The 25165-nt window shown below is 41.9% G+C and overlaps 2 protein-coding genes across 4 annotated transcripts; one reads left to right on the top strand and one right to left on the bottom strand.

Annotated features, from left to right (window-relative positions):
* The first annotated feature begins 1362 nt into the window (after positions 1-1362).
* si:ch211-212d10.2 (Rieske domain-containing protein) lies at positions 1363-15035 on the top strand. 3 transcript variants are annotated; one of them, XR_003693383.1, is made up of 4 exons: positions 1363-1845; positions 2239-2354; positions 3041-3371; positions 14670-15035. XR_003693383.1 is itself a non-coding variant. In XM_028587755.1 (4 exons), exons 1-3 carry the CDS (start codon positions 1656-1658, stop codon positions 3173-3175), a joined length of 441 nt encoding a protein of 146 aa, XP_028443556.1. In that variant the 5' UTR covers positions 1363-1655; the 3' UTR covers positions 3176-3189; positions 3295-5610. The 3 variants fall into 3 exon arrangements, 2 of the variants coding, with proteins under 2 accessions (XP_028443556.1, XP_028443555.1); XM_028587755.1 differs by lacking the exon at positions 14670-15035 and having other exon boundaries at positions 3041-3189; positions 3295-5610; XM_028587754.1 differs by lacking the exon at positions 14670-15035 and having other exon boundaries at positions 3041-5610.
* cilp2 (cartilage intermediate layer protein 2) lies at positions 5262-25165 on the bottom strand. Its single transcript, XM_028587753.1, has 10 exons — positions 24949-25165; positions 17420-17497; positions 16434-16703; positions 16024-16206; positions 15090-15245; positions 14677-14994; positions 14056-14164; positions 13074-13231; positions 8810-11227; positions 5262-8719 (listed from the first exon to the last, which is right to left on the bottom strand). Exons 1-9 carry the CDS (start codon positions 25010-25012, stop codon positions 8820-8822), a joined length of 3744 nt encoding a protein of 1247 aa, XP_028443554.1. The 5' UTR covers positions 25013-25165; the 3' UTR covers positions 5262-8719; positions 8810-8819.

Here is a 25165-nt window from a genome sequence, read left to right as displayed (position 1 = left end):
TTTTTGAACATTGGGGCATACAGTATGTAGCTTCAGCATTCACACTTAATATATCTACATACGGTTTTAAAGGTCCCAGGTGGAGATGTATGTAGATTGAGTTATAATGATGAAAACCTGTCAATCTGCTTAGGCTGTTAGCCTAGAGCACATGTTGGAGAACTCAGTCACTTAGCTCAGGTTTCTTTACACTGGCTCTCCTTATTCTTCAGTGATTTTACTTCATATTTACTCTCAATGAGATCCTACTTCTGACAAGACGCAGTACACATTCTTTCTGCCTTCCCATGACACGTTTTCACAGCTCTCCTCTGCGCTCACGCTGCAGCATTACATGAGACGGTTTCTCAAAGTCAGGAATCAGAACAAGTGGCTTCTGTTATGCATCACTCCAGTCTAGACAGTAACTCACATTCTGGGCTAAACTGCCTGCAGGATTGTTACTGGCACAATAAAGCGATGGAGACAAAGTGAATCAAAGTTGAGGAAATACAGATCATCATTTATGTGTTTTTGTTTTTTGCAATTTGCCAATTGGACAAATTTGTAGGTGGCAAAACTATCAAATTCAATACTGCTGGAAAGGTCAGTTTTATACACTGGTGGTAATTATGAGTCACTAATCTTCTTTGATCTTAGACAGATGGCCAACTTATTCACACATATAAAAGGTCTCTTTAAGGTTAAGCTGATTGACTGAAGTTGGATATCCTGTTTTAAGACATATCTTTCTAAGGCTAACTTTTAGTAGGCCTACTGCAGACTGATATGGATTTTTTTTTGCAGCGAGTGACAACATCACACAGTTGACCTGCAAGCTCAACAACTTAAACACTGGCAGAGACACAGAGCTCACAAACTATTAGTTATAATGTTAAGAACCTGCACTGTGGAAAACTTAACCTCAAGAAATCAGCCAAATCCCTGTCTGGAGCACTGTAGGCTACACATGGAGTCTGCCATGAAAGAACAATAGCAGGCTTTATAACTGATAATCAAGAAATGGTTTTTAACTATTTGCACAGCACATAAAAAGTAATGTTCCACATTTACCACACTCTTTGGGAACAAGTCCAATACTCTATTAAAGTGTTCTCAATAAACCCAACAGGGCAACCAAGAAAGCCTAGATAATTGGTATAGTTGCAGAGTTGCATTGTTTGAACATGAAACGGTGTCACAGACTGACCCTACTCAAAGAACAGGAAAGTTTTGTCTGGGTCTATTCATAATGAAGCATGCATTTATGATGGACAGCAGTCCCCACATTAAACTCTGAAATGATGAAAGGTCCATTTTTAGCAAGCTTGTTCTGGCTGCCTCGATTATTTTTAGTGTGCAACTGATAAGCCAATAGCATAATATATCTTTGGGTTTGTGAGGAATATCTGTGCTGTGTATTCATTGTTAACTTGCATGTAGCTTAACACGCTGAAGCGCACAGCGTGCCTCGGTGTGACGGTGTGACGGCTCGCTGGCAGGCTGCAGCCCGGATGAAGGCAGCCCAGTCCCGGACGGCAGACCGTCGCACCGCTCGGCCTGCTGGTTAATTTGGAATATTTTCACCGAGCGAACCGCCAAATGCATTTGCACCGGCGGAAAAATGCTGCGCTGCAGTAGCTCAAATTAGAAAACCAGTAAATTCGCCGTCCCCTATGGCTTCTGGCTCCGGAGATGAAGAGGGAAACGCGGAAGGCGTTTCCTGGAGACTCATAGGCCCGGCAGCGGGGCTCTCCAAGAAGCGCTGCCGACTAATGTACTCCTCCCTCGGCTACGACTCTGATGTCTGCCTCTTCTACGTGAAGGGGGAGTTTTTTGCCATGGATGCTCGCTGTTCACATTCCGGTAAAGCCTCAGTACCAATCGCTTATATGAACCATTTAGCTCTCTCTAAAGGCAGAATAATGCACAATGCATCCCGTTTTAATAAATGTATAATAATACGTCTATTCACCGTTATGTGGAGAATGTACTGTACTGTATACTTCTGTGGCTTAGACTTTAACTGTAGGCTATGCTACCTCCAACAAAGTATGATGTATGAGGATATGATTTAGCCCATTTCTCTCTCAGCTGTAGCCTACTTAAAGGTCTATATGACAGCCCCCTTGCCGCCATAGACCTTTCACCGCTTATCAGTTCCAAGCCTCACAATCACATTTTCCTACAAGGAAGACAGCAACAGTCATTTGTTTTGAGAGGAAGAAACTGTGATTAACAATTTCCTGTGTCTCCCAGGCGGTCCTCTGTGCGAGGGGGACATCGAGGAGGCTGATGGAGTCCTGCAGGTCTTCTGTCCCTGGCACGACTATGACTTTGACCTCAGAACTGGGAAGTCAGGGACGTCCTTACAGGTCAGTGATAAAATATGTCCTTATCTCCTTATATGTCTCAGTATACAAATACAATATTAGTAAAACACATAAATAAGACCCCAAACATATGTCATAATTAGTTAGTACTTAGTGCACACAGCTATGTGTGTCAAACCTCTAAATAATACCCAAAAAATCATATGAGAACGTCATTGTATCCCCATCTTCACTTGCTGACTTCACCTGGAAGTCAACGTGAACATTTGCAGTGATATGTAGACAAATCATCCACTATTAGATGTAGGAAGTTTCACTGATTGACATGGCATAAGAAATCAGAGTTAAGATTATGTTCCCCTTTTGTTTTGTGAAACATTTCTTCTCCCCGTGTTAGCATGCAATGAACAGTCAAAACAAGAGTTTCACTTTCCATAAACATCTAGTCTTTTTTTCCATTAATCATTTGTATAAACTGTTGTTTCTCTGGTATATCACTGTGATGTCAACTATCAAGCAGTAGAAGAAATATGAAAAGAAATATTCTGAGATATTTTCTATATTTCTTCTTTTCACAGGACGGTTTGCTACATTTCTAACTTGTAAATAGTAACATTAAATACATATGTAAGCTTACTTGTACCTGTGTGAGTTCCACGGTAGCACATGATGGCGTGTTTCTTCCAGCTCTTATGTCGTTTTGTATTCTTTGTTTTGATTTTTAACAGCAACAAGTGTATGAAGTCAAGCTGGAGGATGGCAACGTGTACGTGAAACACGGCAGTCGTCTCTCCTTGGAGCCTTTTCCTGCAGATCAGAAGAACAGCCTCAGCATGACAGCCTCATCTTCCAGCCCTTCGTGATGCCGCTGTTAGAGGTCTATTTTTAAGACTTGTTCCACAAACCCAAGCCATCTGAAACATTCCTTAGCCTTATCTGTCATTTTCACACACCGTTTCTACTTTGATTGCTGTGAACTCAGGACGATATGAAGAGGATTGTCTGAAGAGGACATGACATCATGAAATAACTTCAGAGTTTTTCTTGCTGCCATTCCAGGTAGAGACTCATCATCACAGACACTGAACATGGAGAGCTGCAAGCTCACTGCTGACCTCAATAACACACCAGACAGTAGCAAACATGCAACATGAAAACACATGTTACTAACATACAGTATTTATGATTATTTTCTAGATATTTAAGGATTCCTGTAGATAATAATTATATAATTTCTTATAATAATATTACAGAGTGATATGTTCTGGAGTTTTTTTCTTTACATTTGAGCAATGAAATTTGCACAAGCTAATACATATTTAGTTGAAACGCACTAACTACCAAAGTGGATGTGCAAATCTTTTAAAACTTTTCATCGCAATTCTCAGATTCTCTACTTGTCCATCTTTTGCTAGTCTTGTTGCACTTGTATGCACTACCAAGCAAGTAATGTTATCTCAAATGTACTGTATATGCACAATGATAATTTGCAGAAATAAAACCATAATTGCAGTGATAGGATACATTCACATGCAGGTAGAAATAATTAGTTAGATATAATAGGAGTCATTAAAGTACATGCAACCTGCAGTGATCTGCAATTGCAGTTCAAATAAACAACATGAACAAAATGAATAATACAGATGTGCAGAAAACGAAGATTATCATCTTGATTTATTTAACAAAACGTGTCGATTCCTATTACCGGTTGTGGTACAGTTTTTGTGTATAAAGCTTCCACTCAGTGGAAACATACGTTTTTTTTTCAGCAGCTAATATCTAACTAAACTTAACGGTCTCATGGTCATTACTACTAATAATCCTCTTCCATGTCTCCAACAAGCGTTACCTGAGGCCTGCAATTCTTAAACTCTCAGACGAGCAGTCACACTTGCTGAGTTGTGGCCTTTGGATAAATTTAGACATTTATTCCAGTGATGTCACGCAACAGAAACTCCCTTTCAGAATTTGTATTTCTGGACAGTTTTTTAACCCAAATAGAGTTCCATCAAGTAGAACACACATGAAGGGCACTGCAATTACGATTGGTGGCAGTCCCGGCGTAAAGACGTCTCCATCAGCATTTCTCTCCGTCCCTGGCCAGTGCACAGACAAGTTTGTCTGTTACTGACGCAATGGGACTCAAAAGAAATGGTTAGTAAGGCGCCGGAGGGAGGTTCACGACCTGAAATGCACCATTGACTCAAGAAAAATGTGTTTTTCTAGCTTTATATGTGTGTGTGTGTGTGTGTGTGTGTGTGCGCACTGATGCAAGTGTTTTCTTTGTTACTCGGTGGTGAGAGCAGTCACTCACTATATTTTCTGTCAGCTCCATTTTCTGGCAGAGGCACAGAGCCCAGTCATGAAGGTGTCAGTGACAGTGAGGCCCAACATTCATTTTCCTCCCTGCTGTGCTACTTTATTATTCCACTGGAGAACTCTTCACCTGGAGGGTAATGGGCATACACAACGGAGATGCAGCTATTTTGTCAGTAGAAAAGGGAGAGTAAACATTGTTCAAGATTCTGCACAGAAAAGGAGTGGTTTATTATATTTTTATTCTCACTGAGTCTCACTGAGAAAACCATCATTCTTGGCATCCCATTGCTATATGTTTCCTTAAAGTTATTTCATATGCTCTGCTGATTTTAATGCATTTTATTTCTTAATATGTGAATTATGTATCTGTCAAATACTGTAACTTTTGGCACATTTACTTATTTAACACTACCATTTGTACTGTAAGCAGTTGCTGTTTTGTATGTTGAACTATATTTATTGTTGTGACCTTTGCAAAGCCAAACATTTTTTCTGTATTGTTTAATTCACAAATTAAATTATTGTATGTTAGGAACACTATAAATTGACAAATTTGTTTTAAGTGATTTTTCAGTGGTTCCTCAAAACATAGAACGCAACTCAGGAAATAGTAGGAATCAAAAGTTTACACAAAGTCATTTATTTACAGTTTCTTGTTCATACAGTAATAGTAGATTTCATACAATGCACAATTTACACATAAAAACTTAACTCAGAGAAAAACGAGATTGGCATCACCATGCAATAGTTAAGCGTTTGCAGAGTATTATCAGGAATTCATTTTTGTCATTTTTTTTCTGGAGCACATTGGTAAATATACAACTCTCTTCGCAAACTCCAGAAAGTGGTGGAAAGGGTCAAAGATGACCTCCTGAATAAATTATGATCTCCTTCAAATCAGCTGGATGGTACAGGAGTGAAAATGGATGAACCCATTAGGTGACTAATAAAGTCTTGGTATTTTCTGGTTGATTGAGAGTCTTTTCTAGTTAAAGCATAGTAATGACAAGTTGTTTTTTTTGCCATGCTACCATCATTGTTTCCAGGAGACCATGGCTAGCTGTTTCCCCTGTTTCCAGTCTTTATGCTAAGCTTAGCTAACAGGCTGCTGGTTGTGGCCTCCTATTTAATGGACAGAAATGAGAGTGCTGTTGATCTCCTCATCTAACTCTTGGCGACAAAGCAACAAGCTTATTTCCCAAAATGTGGAACTATTCTTTTAAAGGTGTAAAGCAAAACTACATAAAGCTCCATTAAGCCATATTCGTGATATCAACATTTAATGACTCCCTGTAAAAGACAACAGTTGCTACTTCTACTGCCATTCCCACTGAGATTCAATGAGATAACATTGTATTTCCATGCAATGTGTCTTATCTGTATCTTCCATTCCATCTTAAACTCACTTTATTTGATTCTAAAGACTTTGGAAAGTTTTTCTCACAGTAAGTCACTAAACCAAACATTGCAGAGGTTCTTTAATCTCCCTTTGAAGTAAATGTTTCCAGCTCACTTTCCCATGCAAAGCCTTACATAATGGTTAACTCAACCTATTATTGTTACCTTGTCCTTCAAACTCCTTTGATAACTTCTCCTCATGAATAAGCCAATTCTCCTGTCAAAGCATTCTCCTCAAAAAACCTGCATTCTTCCATGTGCATCCACTTTCAAAGCCTGAGATTCTGTAAGTGATGGACTGTGAGGCCAAAGACCACTAATATTTTCCCCTCCTTTTTTTCCCTTTACCAAACAGTTTCCCAAACATTAAATCCCCCACTAGATAATCTCACTGTTATTTCTCTTGATGTCTTTGGTCTTACATTTCCTCCAGTTGCTCAACAGCTGTTGGGCCTCCTCAGCTGACCTTACACAACCATTGTATTTGTACCGGGCTTATCTCTTCCCACACCTGGATTCAATCATGCTATTTTTTATGGGATGCATGCTGCGTCTGCTGCGGGGAAATGTTTGTTTTCATCTGCCGATCTAAACTGTTGAGTCGTGGACGGCCAACAGGCCTGTGGTTAGAGAGGTCAGTGATAATGGCGAAGGTACCACGGATTGTCACAATATATTACTCTGTTTCTGAGTGGGCTGCTCATATAGTACATAATGGAAACATATTGTTTTTTCGACGTGGGGCCAAGTACAAGTGTTGGGTTACAATATATGGTTTTCATTTATGAAGTACAACTTCACATTGGCGCCTTTTACTACATATTGAACAATAAATCTGTTGCACATTAGGAATTAGAATGTAATCAGGCTCAAATGGAGTTGCCTGTACTGAAGGCTGGGTGCCATTTTAATTGTTAATATGTTTGACCATATTCTTCCAGGGCCCAGTTGTTGATTACTTCATCCTGTGTATCCCGGATATTATCTTGTTTGGCTGTCAGGGTCAAACTGTTTTAATAGTTCTCAAGAGAATATGTAATTTATTTTGTAATTAACAGCAGTCATATATTTACTTGTAAGCCTCTCCTGGTTTCTCCATGGACCACGGCCCCCTTATACGGTATATGGCTTTGGATAAGTTCAGCTTGAAGAGCTTTTCCCATGGGTCCGCCTATTTTGCAGATAAACAAGCTTGGCGCTTTAATCACAGAGGGAAGATTCTTGCTGTCTCCAACCTCAATTAAAATAGCATAATATTTGTTATTTAAGTCTAATATTCTGTCTCAATATCTACAGCATCAAGATGTATACTTTAAATGTACTTATAGTGTCACAATGACAAGATTTATGAAAGCATTGCAAGTAAATTCATTAGTGTGTCACTTTTTAATTATCACTCTCACGAGTAAGAATAATGAAGTGTGTTTTGTTAATGAAGAGAAGGCTCCGCTGAGAGTTTGACTTCCATTTAACAAGATTGCTCTCTGAAATTGAAAAGATTACTGTGGTGTACACATTGTAAAATAAACTGAGTCATGCATCAAAGTATGAAAATGTTAATAGGTACTCAGTTCAGAGAATTGAAGAATGAATACATTGCAGTTAAATTATTTGCTTGAAATGAGTCTTGTGTAGGATCTCGTACAAACACCTTAATCTGCCACACATACTGAAGGAGTTGTTGCTTCATTCACCAGCAGAACTTTGTATGTACTCTAATAGTTTGTTACATGCTGATCTTAAGTTAAATTATATAGTTATTGCACTTCAAGATACAACAATGTTACAAAAATGTAATAACAAAAAAACAATTTAGACCCCTTAATGGGTCTTTGTAAAGGTTTATGAGAAAGTAATATATTTGGGAATCATTTTCTATGGTGATGCTAATTTGCAACGTGCAGAGGACAAAAGGAAATTATGTCATAGCTCTCAATCAACTATCCTCATTTTAGACTGCCTGCCACTAGTGAGATCCATGATTGTCTTGGCGGAGGCCTTGCTCTTGCACATTCTAAGTAGGTGTGAAAGGAAGTTTGGCTTGATCACAGTTGGCAATGTGGCATGGTAATGTAAAACATTAGGAAGCATGACTGAAAACATCCTCTGTTCCCTGGGTGGCATTCCTCACCCTGCTGCATGTGTCTTTTTCGCCTCCCCTTTGTGGAGAGAGTTTCCTAGTTTGTAGAAAATAACTCAGTGTCTGCTGCAGACAACAAGGACCTCAAGTTGGTTTCTTTCTGATCTTGAAGAGAAGTTCAGTGGAAAGCAATGGCGAATTATGAGGTGTTTGGGGCCAGGCGTAGTATTTAAAGTTGTGAATGTTTAGTTTCAACTCTAACATTGAGAGACGTCAGCAAAAGAAAAGTGGAATGCCACAAATTTGAACTATAAAAGTAAAATTCTCAAAGATACAATTACACCAAAGCTAATTAAGTAAATGCCAGTCTCTGCCTTCCATAAAGTCAAATGATGCATGTCTTTTAGGAGGGAAGGAAGAAATTAATGTACCAAACCCTTCAAGTAAGTATATAGGAAAAGTATAACTTCAATCACTCGTTTATTTTGCTGAATTGCTGCCTGCTTCGGTTTTGTGGTTTCCATAGTGAAGAGGGAGTTCATACTCATCAACAGACGGGCAACTTTTACTTCCTCGATTTGATGACATCATATCAGTCTTGACAGAAGACCTAGAAATGCAAAGGAAAGAACATTTAAATCTATCTGATATTACTGTCAATGTGAAGACACCTCAAATTATCGTATCTAAACCTTCCTACCTTGGAACATCTATTGCCGTTGCTGTGTGCGCATGGACACTCTCCTCCTTGTTGTAGAGCTGACTCTGCGACTCTGGGTCCTGCCCCGCTGCTCTGAAGGATAGGCCACCATCTGGGTGGATAATCCTTGCAGACCCTCCGACTCCCTCATGTTCCTCGCCATCTGAGACAGAGTCTGACCCGGGTTAGTCTGCAGACGTTGGAATAGACTTTCTCTGTTAATTTTCCTCTCTGGACAGCTGAAGGTCAGCGCCACTCCAGAGTCTGACTTCATCTCCCTGGAGAAACCATCAGAGGTGCCATCAAAACAGCGGCCTATAGCAATCTCCTTGGCCACCCTGGGGTTCTGGTCTGTGACTGTGTAGATGCCATAGTTGTGTCCCAAAGGATCAACAGGGGCTAGCATGGTGAATCCATGGGACTCGTTATTTTGAGCGACTGGTGGATGTTTGATGAGATACTCTTGTAGGAGGCTGTTGGTGCCAGTTCTGCGGCAGTTCCCCTGTGGAAGGACCGATATGATGGATCTGTCCACCTCAGCTTGATCAAACAACATGCCGCTGCATTTAAACTCTAAACAGGCTGCTGAAGCGTTGGCCTCTCGCATGTCCCGGGTGCTGCGAATGTCTCTTATGCCATAAAGTTTGCCTTTCGTTTCTCGGTGTGTTCCTCCCAGATTCCTCGACCTGACCATCACTTCCTTCTGTCCGTGGATCTTGACCTTAATGAAACATGCTCTGAACTCCTGGGGGTTAGGCCACCAGGAGAGGTAGTCTCCTGTCCAGGTCGTCAAATCATTCTCCTCAAAGGGGACAACATTGTATTCATACTTGTCCTTTTCCACTCTGAAGAATCTAAAATGATTAGCATCAATAGGGGCATTTTCACAACCTATTAAACTCTGATACGGATATATTGGCCCATTGGTCTCATCAAGATTATTTTGGTTTGGCTTTGCCAAGTTGATTCTGAAGGCTGTTTTCTTTAGAGCTGGATCGTCGTGGTCTGAGCGTTGGTAGTTTATTTTATCCAAATATGGCTGAGACACTCCAATGATGTTTGGATTCATCTTGGGGGAGGATGGAGCTGCCTCCAGTTCTTCCCCACCTATCATTGCTGTGACATAAGCTGTGTAGGCATCGGGCATTTGGGCATCACAGAAAGCTGGTAAACAGGCCCCGTTGGATCCAGTTATGACACTGTCAAAACGGCCCCATGCCCGAGGATTAGAGGAAAATCCAGGTTTGGGTTCCAAGTTTATCAAGCTGATCACAACCCCCTCCAATTGTTCACTATGTAGGAACTTGTCACTCATGTAGGCTCGGACTTTGACGTAGCACCGTCTGTTTTCAGGCACGTCTAAATTAAAGAGCCTACGTTCTCTGATCTCCATGTTGCCTATGAGGAAGGTGCGGTCCTCTCGTTTGCTCCGCCCATGACCACCAGTAGTTGTGGTGTAGGAGAAGTTACTCTCTTCTTCCCAGACTCCTGTGTCTGGGTTTAAAGACCACAGTTTCATTTTGGGAATGTGCTCTTGCATTTTAACGTGCTGTGTGTCGAGAAAGACTTGAACAGCTCCAGCTCCAAGTACCTCCTTGTTGGTCTCATCTCTGAAGTCCACAGAGAACATGCCATAGGTCCTCAAAGGGAGCATGTCACCCTCATCGTCCACAAAGTTGAGATCGCCAGGGGCAGCGGCCGCCGTGGTGATATTTCTTGGGTCAATGAATGTGACACTGGCTTTCACAGTTCCCTCATAGATTTCTCCATTGTCCTTGTGGAAAGAGTTGGGAGGAATGACCAAGTGACCAATGGGGTCTTCTCCTTTAATTTCCCCTAGGTTAATAGAGTTGGTCTCTCCTGCATTGATATCAATTGCTGCCTGCTTTCTCATTACCTTCACATCATGGTAAATGGACCCACCTTTCTTATCAAGGATGAACACCTTAGGAGTGTCAATACATTTCTCAGTAGGGTCAACAAAATTTACCACTAATCTCTGTGTATCAGGAGTAATGTGCAATGTGAAACCCCCTTGGTATCCAGTGGTGCCTACCCTCTCTTTACCAATGTAGATGTGCCCAAAACGCAAAGGCTCATCATTGTCAGCTGTGACCACTCTGCCACGAACCAGCACAGTGGGCTGCAAACACTTCTGACAGCTGCACTGTGTCACAGCCCGGATAGGGAGGCTGTAGCTCCCACAGTCAATAATTCGACTTTCCATAGTTTGGACTCCGCAGCAGAAGCTAGTTTCATCACTGCAGCGCATATCAAAGTCTAAGGAGCCAGCACATTTGTTGTGAGGGCAGCGACCAGCATTGTAGTGCATGGAGTCGGTCCCAGGTTGAACACAGTCCATCGGGAGTCTGATGAGGTGCGTTTCAGGGGTGGAATTGCATGCTGTCTTTCCTTTTGCTGTGAATTAGACGAAAAATTACATTAGGCCGGTATTGACACGACACAAAAAAAAATTGTCATAATATACATAAAACACGAAAAGCTTTTTCTCAGTGCAAAGCAGAACACAGGCTTGCCATGTTGAAGATGTAACTGCTGAAGTTCTACTTTCTCAAAGATCTTCAAAGTGTGTCAAATATTTTAGATTTTAATTATAAAATTGTGGGGTACTAGATAATTGTATATGACTGCATGAGTGGAATAGGAAAGTGTATAGTGAATAAATTGGAACTTGCCAATTGAGTATTTAAAGGGAATTTTTTCTGCCTTTCTTTTTCACACATGGTTGCACATAATTTATTCATACACACATGCAATGTCTGCATGGCCTGAAAGGGAAAGTGAGTGGCCAAGTTGGACGGAGAAATGTGCATGAAAGAGTAATTAGACATTAGGTTGAGGAGAACATTTATCTACCAACCATCCAGATGGGAGTTGGAAAAAAAGAATTATTGTTCACCCAGACATTGGCAGAATAACCAATGTGCATGATATCATGGTTGAGCTTATAGTCAAGCATCCTTGTTAAGCTCCCAATCTCTCAAGTAAGCTGATAATTGCAGACACATGGAGCAGTGTGATGTGTATGAAAAACCATAACGGTACTACTGATGGCTTTACCAACAGGGCTTCGAGTTTCCTTTGATGTTAAACTTCTGCATAATGTAAAATGTGAGAAGAAACTGCACTGTGAGGAGTAAGAGTAGGTTTTTCATCCTGCTCTGAGGCGCAGGTGTTGTCCTGCACACATACAGCGTCTTCTGCCATTATGACTTTTGGAGTGAAGGGATTCGTCTGTGGCCTGGGATAAATTACATTAGCACTCTACCATGAAAACCTTGTTCGTTTAGCTGTTTCTTAGCTAACAAGCACCTGAAGGATATACTGTAAGCAATGTGTAGCTCTCCCACACAGATGTGAAAATGTGTACTTGTCTGACTCTGAGAAAGAAAAAAGATATTGACAATCTTGGATTTCACTTTAACACCGGGTGTTCTGGAGAAATTGGATTTGAGGTTTTACAGTGTCCAGAGCCATTTCACACAATAAAGCAGCGTAGGAAGCCGTAGCTTCAACCAATGTCAACATAATAAAAATGTACTGCTACAAGCACTGCCAGATTGTGTGTGCCCTGATCATTTTATTTTCCTATTTACTTTGCCTGTAATGTTTTTTTCCCAATGACAGAGAGTCTATTAACTGACTTGTCTCCCTCCCTCAGTTGTAGGACACTGTGGTTTTGTTTGAATCCTCTTTATGCATGGACATGGATCATGGATGACTCGTTTGGAGCTTAGCGCTGACATTCCTCTTAAAGTGTGTATTCAAGCTCCGACGCAGCTGCTAGTAAATCAAGTAAAATATATTGTGGTTGTTTGCTTTTTGTGGTTTTACTGTGTAGAACTTTGACTAAACATGTCATGACAAATGCACCGGGATAGCAGCCATCCTGAGCTATAATCCCTGTGTGCCGCTATCATCATAGCAAATTATTTTCTCTCCAAGCTGATGATGATGAATTACAGTTTACATGACATCACTGTGCCACTGACTAGAAGGGAGCTTTTGTGTCTTCTGACTGAGAACAAACTTAGACCAAATAGTTCCACATTTTTCTCCACAATGTTTATGCATTTACTAGCACTAATGTGTTTATTTAGCATTAATGTGGTAAATAGTGGCCTACACGTAGCATCTTTAACCACAGGTTTATGCAAAAGTCGAAACACCATAAAAACTAGAGTGATGGTGAGACACAATTGTTTTCAGTAACAGATCCAAGACTACAGTATACTGTACGTACCAATAACAGTGAGGAGGGCTGGAGAGGACTTGATGCTGCCTGCAGAGCTGCTAGTCTTGCAGTAGTACTGCCCTGACTGCTCCGGCTTCAGGCCCCACAGTACAAGGTCCTCCTCATACTTGTACACCTTCCTGTCCAGCAGAGTCCCATTGTGGAACCTTGAAAAATAGTTATAGAAGTAAGACTTTTTTCTTTTTTTTTACTTTTACTTCAGTTATTTGTTGGTAGATGTATACAACAATATACTAAAATGTATAATATGTGTACAAATGTATTTAAAATGATGATGGTACCACTTCAATTAATAAATATGCAATTTATTCTAGAAATCTGATTTGATATTTAGAGCTGAACAATGGACCAAATAACTGTGTAATGTGAAATGGGCTTCTTATAGTGATTTACACATGGAGCAATACATGGAGCAACTTTCATCTCACTGTTTTAGTTATTTAGTTCACCTTTATTTTTACAGGCAAGTCATTAAGAACAGGTTCTTATTTACAATGGCACAGCCACTTAGGGAAAGGGAAGGAGGGCTAGAAAATAAATACATTAGAAACACATACAGTTGCTTTAGAAATACATACAGATTCTAATTCTTTTTTTCCCTACAAACTTATTTTATGCGATTGATACTGATACTGTTTTGATTCAGGCTTGTTGCTCTCATCAGCTTTGTTTTTCAGCTGCAGCAGGCAGATGTTTTCAGCAACTGTATGCTAACTGCGCAGCACCAGGCAGCAGATGGGATAAAGCCCCTAACTGGGGAACATAAGGGAGTATTTAGCAGCTACAGAGACATTTTTGTCACGGCGGGTTAAAGACCAAAACATGTTACAAGTAACTGATTAATGCATCTTGGATTGGATTTTTAGGGACCTCTTTTGGAAATATAAATTTCCAAATGTGTCAAAGTAATCACACACTGTTGCTAGTTATTTCTGTGTTTAATGATGTGTGCCAGCACTATTCCTCTTACCAGTAGTATTTGTCAGGTGTTGGTGATCCTGTTGCCTTGCAGCAAAACATCACCCGTCCTCCTTCATAACGCATTTTGTCCTCTGGGTGCTTCACAATGTACGGCTTTTCTGTGGAAAGCAGAAAGAGCAAACAAGACCTTCCTCTTACTGTTGTTAATGGTGCCGCAGAGTTTTGAGACCTCATAAAACCCAGTCAAACGTTTTTTCTTACATTGGTCCCTGTGCTTATGAAAAATGATTGTTGAGGGGATTAATCTTTCAAAAGCGACACAGGCCTATTTTTATTTGGTCTCCATGCAACCAAGCAAGTAGGTGCTCCAGACAATGTGAAGTCTTACAATAGCCCAGACTATTTATGTTGTAGCTTTGTCAATTTCCTGTTTTCTACAGTCCGAGAATATGATTGAAGGATTTACTGGCCCTGTGGAAGGATAATAATGAGAATCAGGAAACTCTTACTCGAAAAAGAAAGTAGCTCTTTTAAGAAATTGCCAACAATATCTTCAATTAATACTAAATTATACCACAAACTTGCTTTGTGTTTGGTTCGATTGAAAGCAACAGACATCAATAAAAACAATATGCTTTTTTATTCTTAATCTGTTTTCATTAGCACTCACCAGCTGATTTGAGGACAGCCCGTACCCATGACAACCCTGTGGTGTTACTGGTGGTGGAGACGGTGATCGGGGAGAACTTCTCCTTCCTGATGGAGATCAAAGTCGAGCTGGAGGAGCAGATTCCTAAGAGCCTGAACTGACCTTTGGCATCTGTTCGGGCACGGATCACCTTGGGCTGGCTGGCCAGTGCCACCAAGGCTGCTGCCACAGGGACACCAGTCACACTGTGGACTTCTCCGCGCAGCACGTGGTCGTCACATGTACACCGGCTGCAGTCCTCACTGGGGCGACCCTCGGCGCACACAAGCTGACATTTGGCTGTGTAACAAAGACACAGAGATGTGAGCACGGACGGACAAAGGCGCCAATACAAAGCAAGATATCACAACTTTCACAGTGTAGACTCGGCACACCTGGGCATGGACTCTTCCCACACTTCTGCATTTCAACAGGCCGTCCAGTACACTGAACCGTCACTGAGGTCCTCGCACAGGTCCTCCTCCTAATCCTGCGGCCTCCGCCACAGGTCGCTGAACACGCCCCCCACCGACCCCACGGACTCCACTTGGCTGATCACACAAAGAGACAGGGTTGACGTGAGTTTGGAATACATACCAGTATTTTGGCTTCAATTTGTGATCAATCTTTTCATTAATTCTGTTATTCAAACATCATACAGAGTGGTCTAATGAAAGTTGTTACCTCTCTTGTGCATAGGCGCCCCATGTCAGAATTATTAGTTATTAAATGGTGCAATTATCCAGTATTGTGGGCATAAGAAGTATGAAAAAGCTGAATAAATAGCTGCAGTTGAAAGATTGCTGATTACAAGGAGCTCAATCAAGAACACTTGAACTAATGTTTACAAAGTTCTTCTCTGGAGGGTAGGCATTACACGACATTTGTTAAACATACAGTAGCTGAATAAAGCAATATGGTATTTTATCCACCTCCCTAATTAATTAAATTCAATTCAATTCAATTTTATTTATAGTATCAAATCATAACAGAGTTATCTCGAGACACTTTACAGATAGAGTAGGTCTAGACCACACTCTATAATTTACAAAGCCCCAACAATTACAGTAATTCCCTCAAGAGCAAGCATTAGCAGTGGCTATTGCGACAGTGGCAAGGAAAAACTCCCTTTTAGGAAGAAACCTCGGCAGACCCAGACTCTTGGTAGGCGGTGTCTGACGGGGCCAATTTAATTTTTAATTAACCCTTCACAAGGGAAGTCAGAGGTTAGCAGCTCAAATACAGAGCAGCTTACTTACTTGTTGTTTCACGTCTCACATTGTGTAACTTAAGGTACTGGCAAAGTAGGTGAAATCTTGGGATTCTCACCTGTACATGGAGGGTTAGAGCACTCTCTTCTCTCTGAATGGTGCCCCTGGCACGCTGGCACCAACAGGAGAGGCATGGGCTGGGTGTTCACACATTTCCTCTGGCGGACCTGGATGCCTACGTCATTACAAACCGTGGTTGAACAGGGACCCCACTCGCTCCAGTCACTCCAGTAGCTCTGCACTAAACACACACATTGAAGAACAGGGTGTGAAAGCTGGCATTATGCGCTGCTGTTGTGAAGCAGGTTCAGGAACAGGAAGTAACAAACACATTATTTAACATTATTTAAGAGCATTCATAATGGGTGATTCCTCCCTTGAGCAAGTGATTACATGCATGCGTGGCTGAATGTTCATATCTGTAAAGTGACAGCTTGCACGGGCCTTAGCTGCTGCCGTCAGAGCTACCTGGGGGACACTGAAAGCGGACATGGTAGTTGGAGCAGACGCGGCCCTGGGGCTGTTCCCTGTTGATGCACCAGAAACCCTTCTCCAGACTGGAGTGGACCACTTCCCCGGTGTCTGCCGCTGCAACCCAGTCTGTGGTGCGAGCCTCCATGGCCATGGGCCGAGCACAGACCCTCTCCCTGTAATAGAATCGGATCGCCTCCAGGCGCTCGTAGTCTCCATTACCTCCAGGATGGTCGATGTTGAACCAAGACGTCCACTCTGTCACGCCTGGAGCCACGTGGAGGGGAGACATGGATGAAAGTCAAAAGAATGGAAGAGAGAGAAAACAATTCTCAGGATCCAAAAATAAGAGAGGGGAGGAGGGGAGGGGGTTGGAGCTGGTCTTACATGGAGGGGAGATATGGGTCAGAACCAAGAAAAAGCAAGAGGGAGGAAACGAGCAGGGATGGGTTACAAACTTTAAGAGGAGGTCTGCTACCATCATTTGAAACTGACTTCATGCACCCCAGGGAGCTTTGCATTGTCCGGTTTCTTTCCAACCCCCCTGGATTCACTGATGAGGCAAATTGTCTAGGGTTTTAGTCTGCCGCATGTTCTGAAACATTTTCTTTAGGAGAATTATGAGGAATTCAACATAAACGAATGCATTAGCAACCGGCTGATTATTTATTTCGTTCACAAAGTAATGATGGGACAACAATCTAAATGCAGTAATGCTGCTGCTCTTTTCTTCAAATAAAAGCAGGATTTTAAGTCATCAACACCTCTGCTCCAACTGCTGACCCTGTTGATAAACGGGACAAATCAGCGGGTCAAACTACAATTACCAATTTCCTGTTGTTTTGTGAGCTCCAGTATACACCTGTCTCTTTCATCTCACACAGTGTAAGTTTGCCTCACGGCTCTCCCTCAGCGCCTGCCCTTCGACTCTCACATTTTGTCATACAACCGGCTCTTAAGATCACTGCTGATGGATTCAGTACCTGTTGTCTGTGTGTCAGTGAATGCGTTGAAGGCCGCTCTACTACTCCTGTCTGACTGGCTCCTGGTCCTCACAGGTCCTGCAGACAGGAAGAAAAACATCTGGATATCAAGAAATATGCAAATTAGGCTATTCAATCCTACAGGTTATGGCCTTAAATGTAGGCATTTCCAACATGTAGTTCAACTAGTATAACATGAGGGTAGTAGCAGAGCCCAACATTTGTATGCACGCACACACGCTCACTCAGTCTAAGCACGTTTTGCTTTTTCTTCATGGCATAAAGGCTTTTCTAATTACACGCCTTCCCTCTGCCCTCAATTTTTTATTCTCTCCATTCTTTCACTTTGTTCATTTTAGTCACAGGCCTTCTGTCCTTTTTATGTGCCGGAACAAAGGTTATAGGCTTCTGGGACGACTTAAGAGGGAGAAAATGGCAAGAAATTGTTTGCTTTTTTTGTCCATTTATTATTTCTTTCCTCTCTTGCAAGCGTTCATCAATCTAACATCTCTACCTCCACCCTCCACCCCCTTTTCTGTCTTTCCATCCATCATCTCCCTCCATGCTCTTTGTCATACGTCTTTCCTTATTGCCCCCCAGTCTTCTTGTCCTCCTCTCATCCCTTCCATTCTTGATCCATCAACAGGCAGCCGATGTTGAGGATGCTAATCAAGCTCCAGCTGTGACAAATCAGTGCACGCATTCATCTGTTCACCAGCGGCATAGCCAGAAAACTTCACTCTAACTTGCTCCATCACCTCTCTCACACACACACACACACACACACACACACACACACACACACACACACACACACACACACACACACACACACAAACACACACACACACACATACTTTTATGCAGCATTTTGTTGCTGATTTCTTTTTTGATCTTAAAGATATATGATTATAATACACATATCATGCACACACATAGCATGCCTGTATCACTGAGTCATTCTTACATCATCGTCATCTTTCATGCATGTGCTTGAACCCACAACAGCCCCACAGTGAGGATCAGGCGAAGGTAAATGTCGCCTTGTTAGAAAGAGAAACCTGACATTCATTGCACATTTGACTCTTTGAATTATGAAACATGCACCATGACACGTTTTCCCTCATGCTTTGAAGTTTAATGATTCATTTTGAACTCTTTTTTTTTATGTTTTACAAAAATGTTGTTTGCTTGACATTTCATCTACCGGGTAAAAATAACTGTCATGGTCTGTGACAGAAAGTAGCCTCAGCTCAGTTTTTGTGTGTGTGTGTGTGTGTGTGTGTGTGTGTGTATGTGTGTTATGTGTGTGTGATATGTGCAAGCACTTAGCACTTTCGGGGAGACAGTGCTGACTTTACGAGCAGAGACTCCCAGCACAGAGGCCAGTATCGATCCCAGTCACCACAGGTTTTAACGGCTCACTTCAAGTCTTTGTTGTCATGCCAGCCCATTTCTTTTCAACCCTTTTGATAGATTTAGCAAAGAAGGAGAGCAGCTCAACAGAACAAAGATCCACTGTCCAAAAATGTATTATATAAGTTTTAGGGTAACACAGACAGTCAGCTGACCCTCATGATTGTTAGTGTTTTTATGCCCGTGGCTTTAAAAACCATTGATGGTTTTACGTATTGACTCTCTGATACACTGGAATAGCTGGATAAACAGAAGCAAATGCTTTCACAATGATCTGCTGGGCAGATGTGGCTCTGCCTGCAGGTTTAGTTTAGTAAATCAAATCACATAGTTTTTCCACCCTTCTCCTTCAGTCTCCTGAATTCCGTGTCTGTCCTGATTACATTTTTTCTGCCATTGGACAGAGCATTTCTGCTGTGTGTTTACAATCAGCATGCTCTAAAGTTCACGCTGAAAACTTTTCTTACGGAAAGCATGTGGTAAAGGGACGTAAACAACCCCTTTGTTTCACTGACTTGTGGCTAATTAATTACCCGCACCACTCTAAAGTGCATCCATTTATTTGTAAGAAATTTTAAAGAAGTTTTCCTGCTCTTGTCACATTCCATCCTCGCTCACACCAAAACAAAGGGAATTCACAGCACAACCATTTGGCTCACAATTATCATTTTAAGATGTTTGACAATGAAAACAAAACAGCAAACGATTGTTTGAGTTTTATGAGGTGAAGGTTTTAGAAAGTTAACAGAGGAAACCCAGATTAGCGTTAACAGGAGGCAAATGTTGGAGTAGTGACCTCAGTTATGGCCGGAATGAACTGGCCCGAGTTCCCGTGGCGGACTTACAGAGCTTATTTTGCTTTTGAGTGGCATGTTAACACTGTATGAATTTTAAAAGCCGGGAGATTTTATTGGGGCGCTGCTTAATACGGCTGGTATGTGAGAGAATTTACCTCATCAAGAAGTAAGTTTTTCAAGCCAGAGGGAGACAGGTTAGAACTTATGATTCCCTCTTTAGTTCCCTCCTTAAAGTGCTCGCTGGTACAGTATATCTTCTTTGTCCTTGTTCATGTGCTCTGTGTGGGTTTAGTTTCGTGCTTTGCTGACACATAACTCTTTTTTTTTTTTTAACTTGCAGCAGCAATGTAATGTAATAGAACCAACAAGTCCTCCACAAAACATGTCGTCCATGCCCTCTGGAACGACGCATAGAAGCGTTTTCTGATCTGACCCCCCTATTGGCAGGATGACGTTGTTTGTCTGTTAAAAATCACTGTTGAAAAATGAATCTGTTTTATGATGTGACCATGTCTCTGGTAAAGGTTTTTGGTTAGGTTTCAGGAAACGTGGTTTGGGTTCAAATAAGAGACTGCCCAACCATCATTTGAGCAAGAGGCTCAAAATGAGTGACAGAGCCTTCTATTTGACATGGCGTTGTGACGAGAGCAAAGGAGGAAGTAAGGTGGCGTTGTTAGAGACCAGCAGTTTTTAAAAGTGAAGCCAAAACATCTGGATCGTCCCAGGTGACTTGCTGCAGTATAGGTCATAAGCCTCTCCCCCTCCGTGTTAATGGATGGGACATGGGCCAAACTAAAAACATCTTTAAATCACTTTAAATCATTTTTCCCAAAGATGGTTTCTGTCATTTTAGGTAGTTTTTATCACTCTGATGTTTGATCGGGCGATAACTACTGTGCAGACTTTGGCTTCACTTCAGTGGGAGAAAGTGTATATCCGCCCCTCTTTTTTTCTTTTTTTCTTTTTTTTTACAATCTATGTTAGAGATGCGTAGGGAGGAGATCGGGGCAGATGAACAGGTCAACAAAACACTTGTCTTTAACACAGGAAACTGCTGTTTGACCTGTGATTGGCCAAAGTCTCCCTTCACGGCTACATTACCTAAAGCCTGGAAACGGAGTCAAGAGGAGGTGCCGAAGTCTAGTTTTCTCTCAGACCACTTGAATTACAATATGCTGAAAGATTACTATGGAGATTTTGCCCAACACCGCCAAAAATAAAGTGCCTTAGCCTACCACAGCTTTAACCTTAACCACATGGTTATGATTGTAACAATGATGATGAAGCTCCCCTAACCTTAACAAAGTCATATTTTAACCAAACTATGGTCTTTCCCTAGACATAACCAAGTTGTTTTTGTTCCTAAACCTAACCAAACCATCATGATGTCATTCTAGAAGGCAAACAACATGTCTTGTAATTTGGAGGACTTGAGTGAGTCAATGAGTCAGGTTGGGCGTCCTTCTTCTTCATGAACACAATAATAAACACGTGGTTAAGGTTATGGAACGATCAATGGTCCAAATAATGTTGTTAAAAAATGGAAGTGAACATAGTTCTCCTGTGTCAATGTCCGATGTTCGGTTGACCGATCCATCCACACTGACCTCCTCCTCCCTGTGCGGACTTTGTTTATAACATCACCTGACTTCCTCCTTCGTGCTCGTCATCATTTCTACGGTCGCTAGAGGTCTTTGTCACTTGAACCTCACTGAAACGCCTGATGCTGTTCTTTGGAGGACGGTCTCACCTTCGCTGGCTTGGTTTTGTGCTTTGCCCATAAAATTCTCTTTACGATTTTGACTTTTCACAGCCCATGTCGTGAATTCACATATAGATGTCTCTATCTCTCCCAGTTTCACCTTTGACATGAACCCTGCCATGTGACGGTTATTCTAATCCTCAGCCGCCTCACCAAGACCCTCATAAACCATGGACAAGGTAACAAGACACACTATAGTGGCACCAATATACTAGAGGAGACCTGCCGCTGTGGGCTGGTTAGAATTTCTGTTCCACATATAGCCGTGGCAAGCACCTGAATGCCAGACAACATGTCGGAAACATAGCTACTGGATTACTTTGTATCCCACACTGCATTCATTGTCATCTCTCCCCTCTTTAAGTCGGTGGTAACAACTGCAAATCTTATTTTAGAGGACTATTTTGGTATATAACGATTTACGTCAAACAGGTTCGTTCTGAAATGACGTACTTATAGGCCAGGCTACACAAAGGCAAACCCTCTATTAATAATCACCAGTGCCTTTGCACAGGACTCTCTGCTTCACTTTCTGAGTGGGAGTTTTCTGCCATCGCCAGAATCCAATAATAAAAGTCTGCTGAATAGAGGAAAGGGGGGGGGGGGGATACAGGACTTTATGAAGTTGCACCAAGAATGGTCTCAGTCAGATTAGAGCGGTATGGTTGTGCCAGATGTACGTTGGCAGAGAGACAGGGCTCAAATAGAAGGTCTGGGTCCTGTTTATAATATTCCTGATCCTTACAAGAGGGAGAAGACGTGAAAGAACCATCCCTCCCTCCTCTCCACGTTATGTAACCTATTGGACAAAGTAAAGCTCGCTAAGAGAACGAGGTTATGCAGTATTTGTGAAGACTTGACGAAGTCTAAAACAGCAGTATTTCATGCATGAATTCACTGTGTGTTTGTGTGTGTTTGTGTGTGTTGTGTGTGTGTGTGTGTGTGTGTGTGTGTGTGTGTGTGTGTGTGTGTGTGTGTGTGTGTGTGTGTGTGTGTGTGTGTCTGTGTGTGGTCCTGCGTATGTGATGATCTGTTTGCCATGTCATATGGAAGCTGTTTATGTGTTTGGCTAGCTTCTTAGCTTCTTAGGTGTGTGTGGTTGCAGTGGAGTCTGCTTTGTCTCTCTGCATGTATCTCTCTCTTTAAAAAAATCCAAATCTGATTCCTAAAACATCTGTTGCTCATTAACATCGGCAATTCTGTCCCTGACATTAACTAATGATGCAAATCATCCACATGATTTAAGGATTTACGAAGGTATAACAGAGGCTTTGTGCTTTCAAGCATTTCATCCCTGATGCTATTAAAAACACAATTGGGCCACGTTGAATTATTTCTGCATCAAAAATATCTGTTAGTCCTTGCATGAACCTCTGCACCTGTGCACAGGTACAGAGCCAGGAGCTGGAAATAGCTCAATTGAGAGCAGCTGATTAGTCCTGCAATAAATCATATCTTGGCACACCCACACACGCATGTACACATAAATAGAAGAAAAGAAGAAAGATGTGAAATGGCTTGGAGCTTGTCATTAATGGGAATTTGCGCCTTCTCCTTTGATCCATTGTAATCCCTGTCTCAGTCATTAAAGTCAGCTGGCCAGACAGCTCTGTGTTTGGAGCAGACAGTGGTCAGCATCTGGAGAACGGCCTTCCAGCTGCTGCTCACATACACCAACTAGCTTTGCCTGGCGCTAATGCAACAAGAGAAGAAGAGAAGATTGTAGGTCCTGTGGTTAAAGAGGGCACATTACAGTAACTTAAAAAAAAAAAAAAAAAAAAACAACCTTGGAGCTGAAAGCAAGACTCATGCTAAGCGGTGGTAATGCCACAGCGTTCCCCTCTGACTTACAGCCGGCATTCAGCAACAGTTGCCGCCTCTAAATAGGAAAACAGCTCATAAATCTGTAAGCTCCGAAGTGTATGGAGAGAGTGACAGAGAACAAGGCGAGGAGAGAGCGTTTGATGAAGTAGGGCAGAGAAAAATAGGTGGAGAAAGGTGGTGTGATGGAGTGAGGGAGAGACAGAGGGGAGAAAGGTGGGGAAAGTATTTGTGAAGAAAGTCCTGAGGGAGACAGATTAGAAAGAACAGGACGGATGGAGACATTACTTTAGTGGTGGACTGAATGCAGCAGGGGGGAGTGACATGCCGGCCGAGTTGACCGGGGAAAAGAGGACGGTAAAGTAATTTTACCTGCGCCCTTTATCCCCCCTTTTATTCCATTTTCTCATTTAGCCGAGCACAAACCCGGCAGGTGGGAAAGTGGGTCGCTTGGTTTGTGATTATTGCTTCCTGTTTCCAAGGTGACTGGGTTTATGTCTTGAGGGACTGCTGGCACGACGTTTGAGGGTGAAGTGAGGACAAAATGCAACACCTTACTGCAAGATGTGGATGTACCGCTTAAGGAGCGTGGCACAGAGTGTTAAATGTTACAATCCATTTAAAGGCCGGCATTTCCATCGCAGCTGTAACACAGTTTTCCACAGTTCCACAGTTTTCGTCTGAATCACCATTTATGCATTTACCCCATTTTTCCTCACCAAACCGACTTTAAGACATACTCATCAGTAGATGGCGCAAAGCCTCTGCAAGACATTTAAGACTCTGAGGCCTCTAAGTTTGACAAGATATGGAGACTATTAAGGCGACACTCATTTGCTTTTATGAACTGCCAGCTCCTTTTTCTTAAAAAAAAAAAGTTAATGGGGAACAGCTGTCATCGAAACAGAAAGTGACAGCTTTAGAAAAAGTGCTGCTGCTCCTGTCATTCAGGAAGAGTGCGCGTTTAAAGGGTGATAAGAGCGTAAACTATGGTACGGCCTACAGTTCACCACAGTTAAACAGTGAATTAAATTAGGGGGAAAAGCATAAGTTTGAATTGGCTCTTTGTGAGAAGCGGTGTGCTCGCTGATAGTGGCGGCTACTGTGCTGCAGTTTGTCATTATGAATACAAAACCTTTAGTCACCAGCAGCACTCTTACTGTCATCAACAGAGCGTTTTTTTATGATTGAACTTACAAGGGGACCTCCTCCTCTTCTATCACCACGTGTTGTTGATTAGCCGGCTGGGGAAATGTGCTGCTTACTTAACTATAGAGATTAAGAACTACTCAGGCAGTCTAAAAAACAACACACAGACACATACACAGACACACACACACACACACACACACACACACACACACAGCCAAAAACACACTCTTATCACATGAGCTCACCACCAGAGTCCTCCTGCTCAGACATCCTCAGGGAAATGCCGTCAACTTAGAAAACTCTACAGTTATGTTAGTTGTTGTGCATATACTGTATGTGTGAGCAGTCATACACCAGCCCTCTGATCTTACAGTATGTGATTACTAAAAATGATGAGAAGGGAGATGGAAAATAAATAAAAAACTTCTAACAAAAGTCATCTTAAAATTGGTTGTCTTTCAGATAACATTTTGCTGGAATCTTTAGATTATCAATACTTTTCCTGTGTATGTGTTGTTCTGGCATCCATTTTTCTTTTTTAAATAGCAATAATAACAGTTGAATTTTCAGTCTTCACTTACCTTGGCCCAGAGCCACTGAAGCCAGGACAGACAGCAGGAGTGCCACCTTATTTAATTCCAACATGGTACCACACCTTCAGTTACAGATTTCTCAGATCCTCTATAACATTCATTTAAGAAAAAAGTGCTAATTCTTCAGATAGAGCTGAGAGTAGCTGCTTCAGTTTGTCAGGTGTGAGTGGAGATGCTGCTGGTGGAGCAGAGCAGAGCCACTGCC

This window comes from Perca flavescens, chromosome 9 (genome assembly GCF_004354835.1).
Source record: "Perca flavescens isolate YP-PL-M2 chromosome 9, PFLA_1.0, whole genome shotgun sequence".
Lineage (NCBI taxonomy): Eukaryota > Metazoa > Chordata > Actinopteri > Perciformes > Percidae > Perca > Perca flavescens.
The sequence above is the reverse complement of the archived record's forward strand: the minus strand, read 5'-3'. Positions and strand labels throughout refer to the sequence as shown.

What these genes read in the sequence shown, in the direction of transcription:
- si:ch211-212d10.2 (XM_028587755.1), top strand. Translation starts at nt 1,656, where the DNA reads ATGGCTTCTGGCTCCGGAGATGAAGAGGGAAACGCGGAAGGCGTTTCC. An exon ending in TGCTCGCTGTTCACATTCCG is followed by an intron (nt 1,846 to 2,238) that starts GTAAAGCCTCAG and finishes TGTGTCTCCCAG; the next exon opens with GCGGTCCTCTGTGCGAGGGG. An exon ending in AGTCAGGGACGTCCTTACAG is followed by an intron (nt 2,355 to 3,040) that starts GTCAGTGATAAA and finishes GATTTTTAACAG; the next exon opens with CAACAAGTGTATGAAGTCAA.
- cilp2 (XM_028587753.1), bottom strand. Translation starts at nt 25,012, where the DNA reads ATGTTGGAATTAAATAAGGTGGCACTCCTGCTGTCTGTCCTGGCTTCA. An exon ending in GGCTGTCCTCAAATCAGCTG is followed by an intron (nt 14,165 to 14,676) that starts GTGAGTGCTAAT and finishes TGCTTTCCACAG; the next exon opens with AAAAGCCGTACATTGTGAAG. An exon ending in ACACCTGACAAATACTACTG is followed by an intron (nt 13,232 to 14,055) that starts GTAAGAGGAATA and finishes CTATTTTTCAAG; the next exon opens with GTTCCACAATGGGACTCTGC.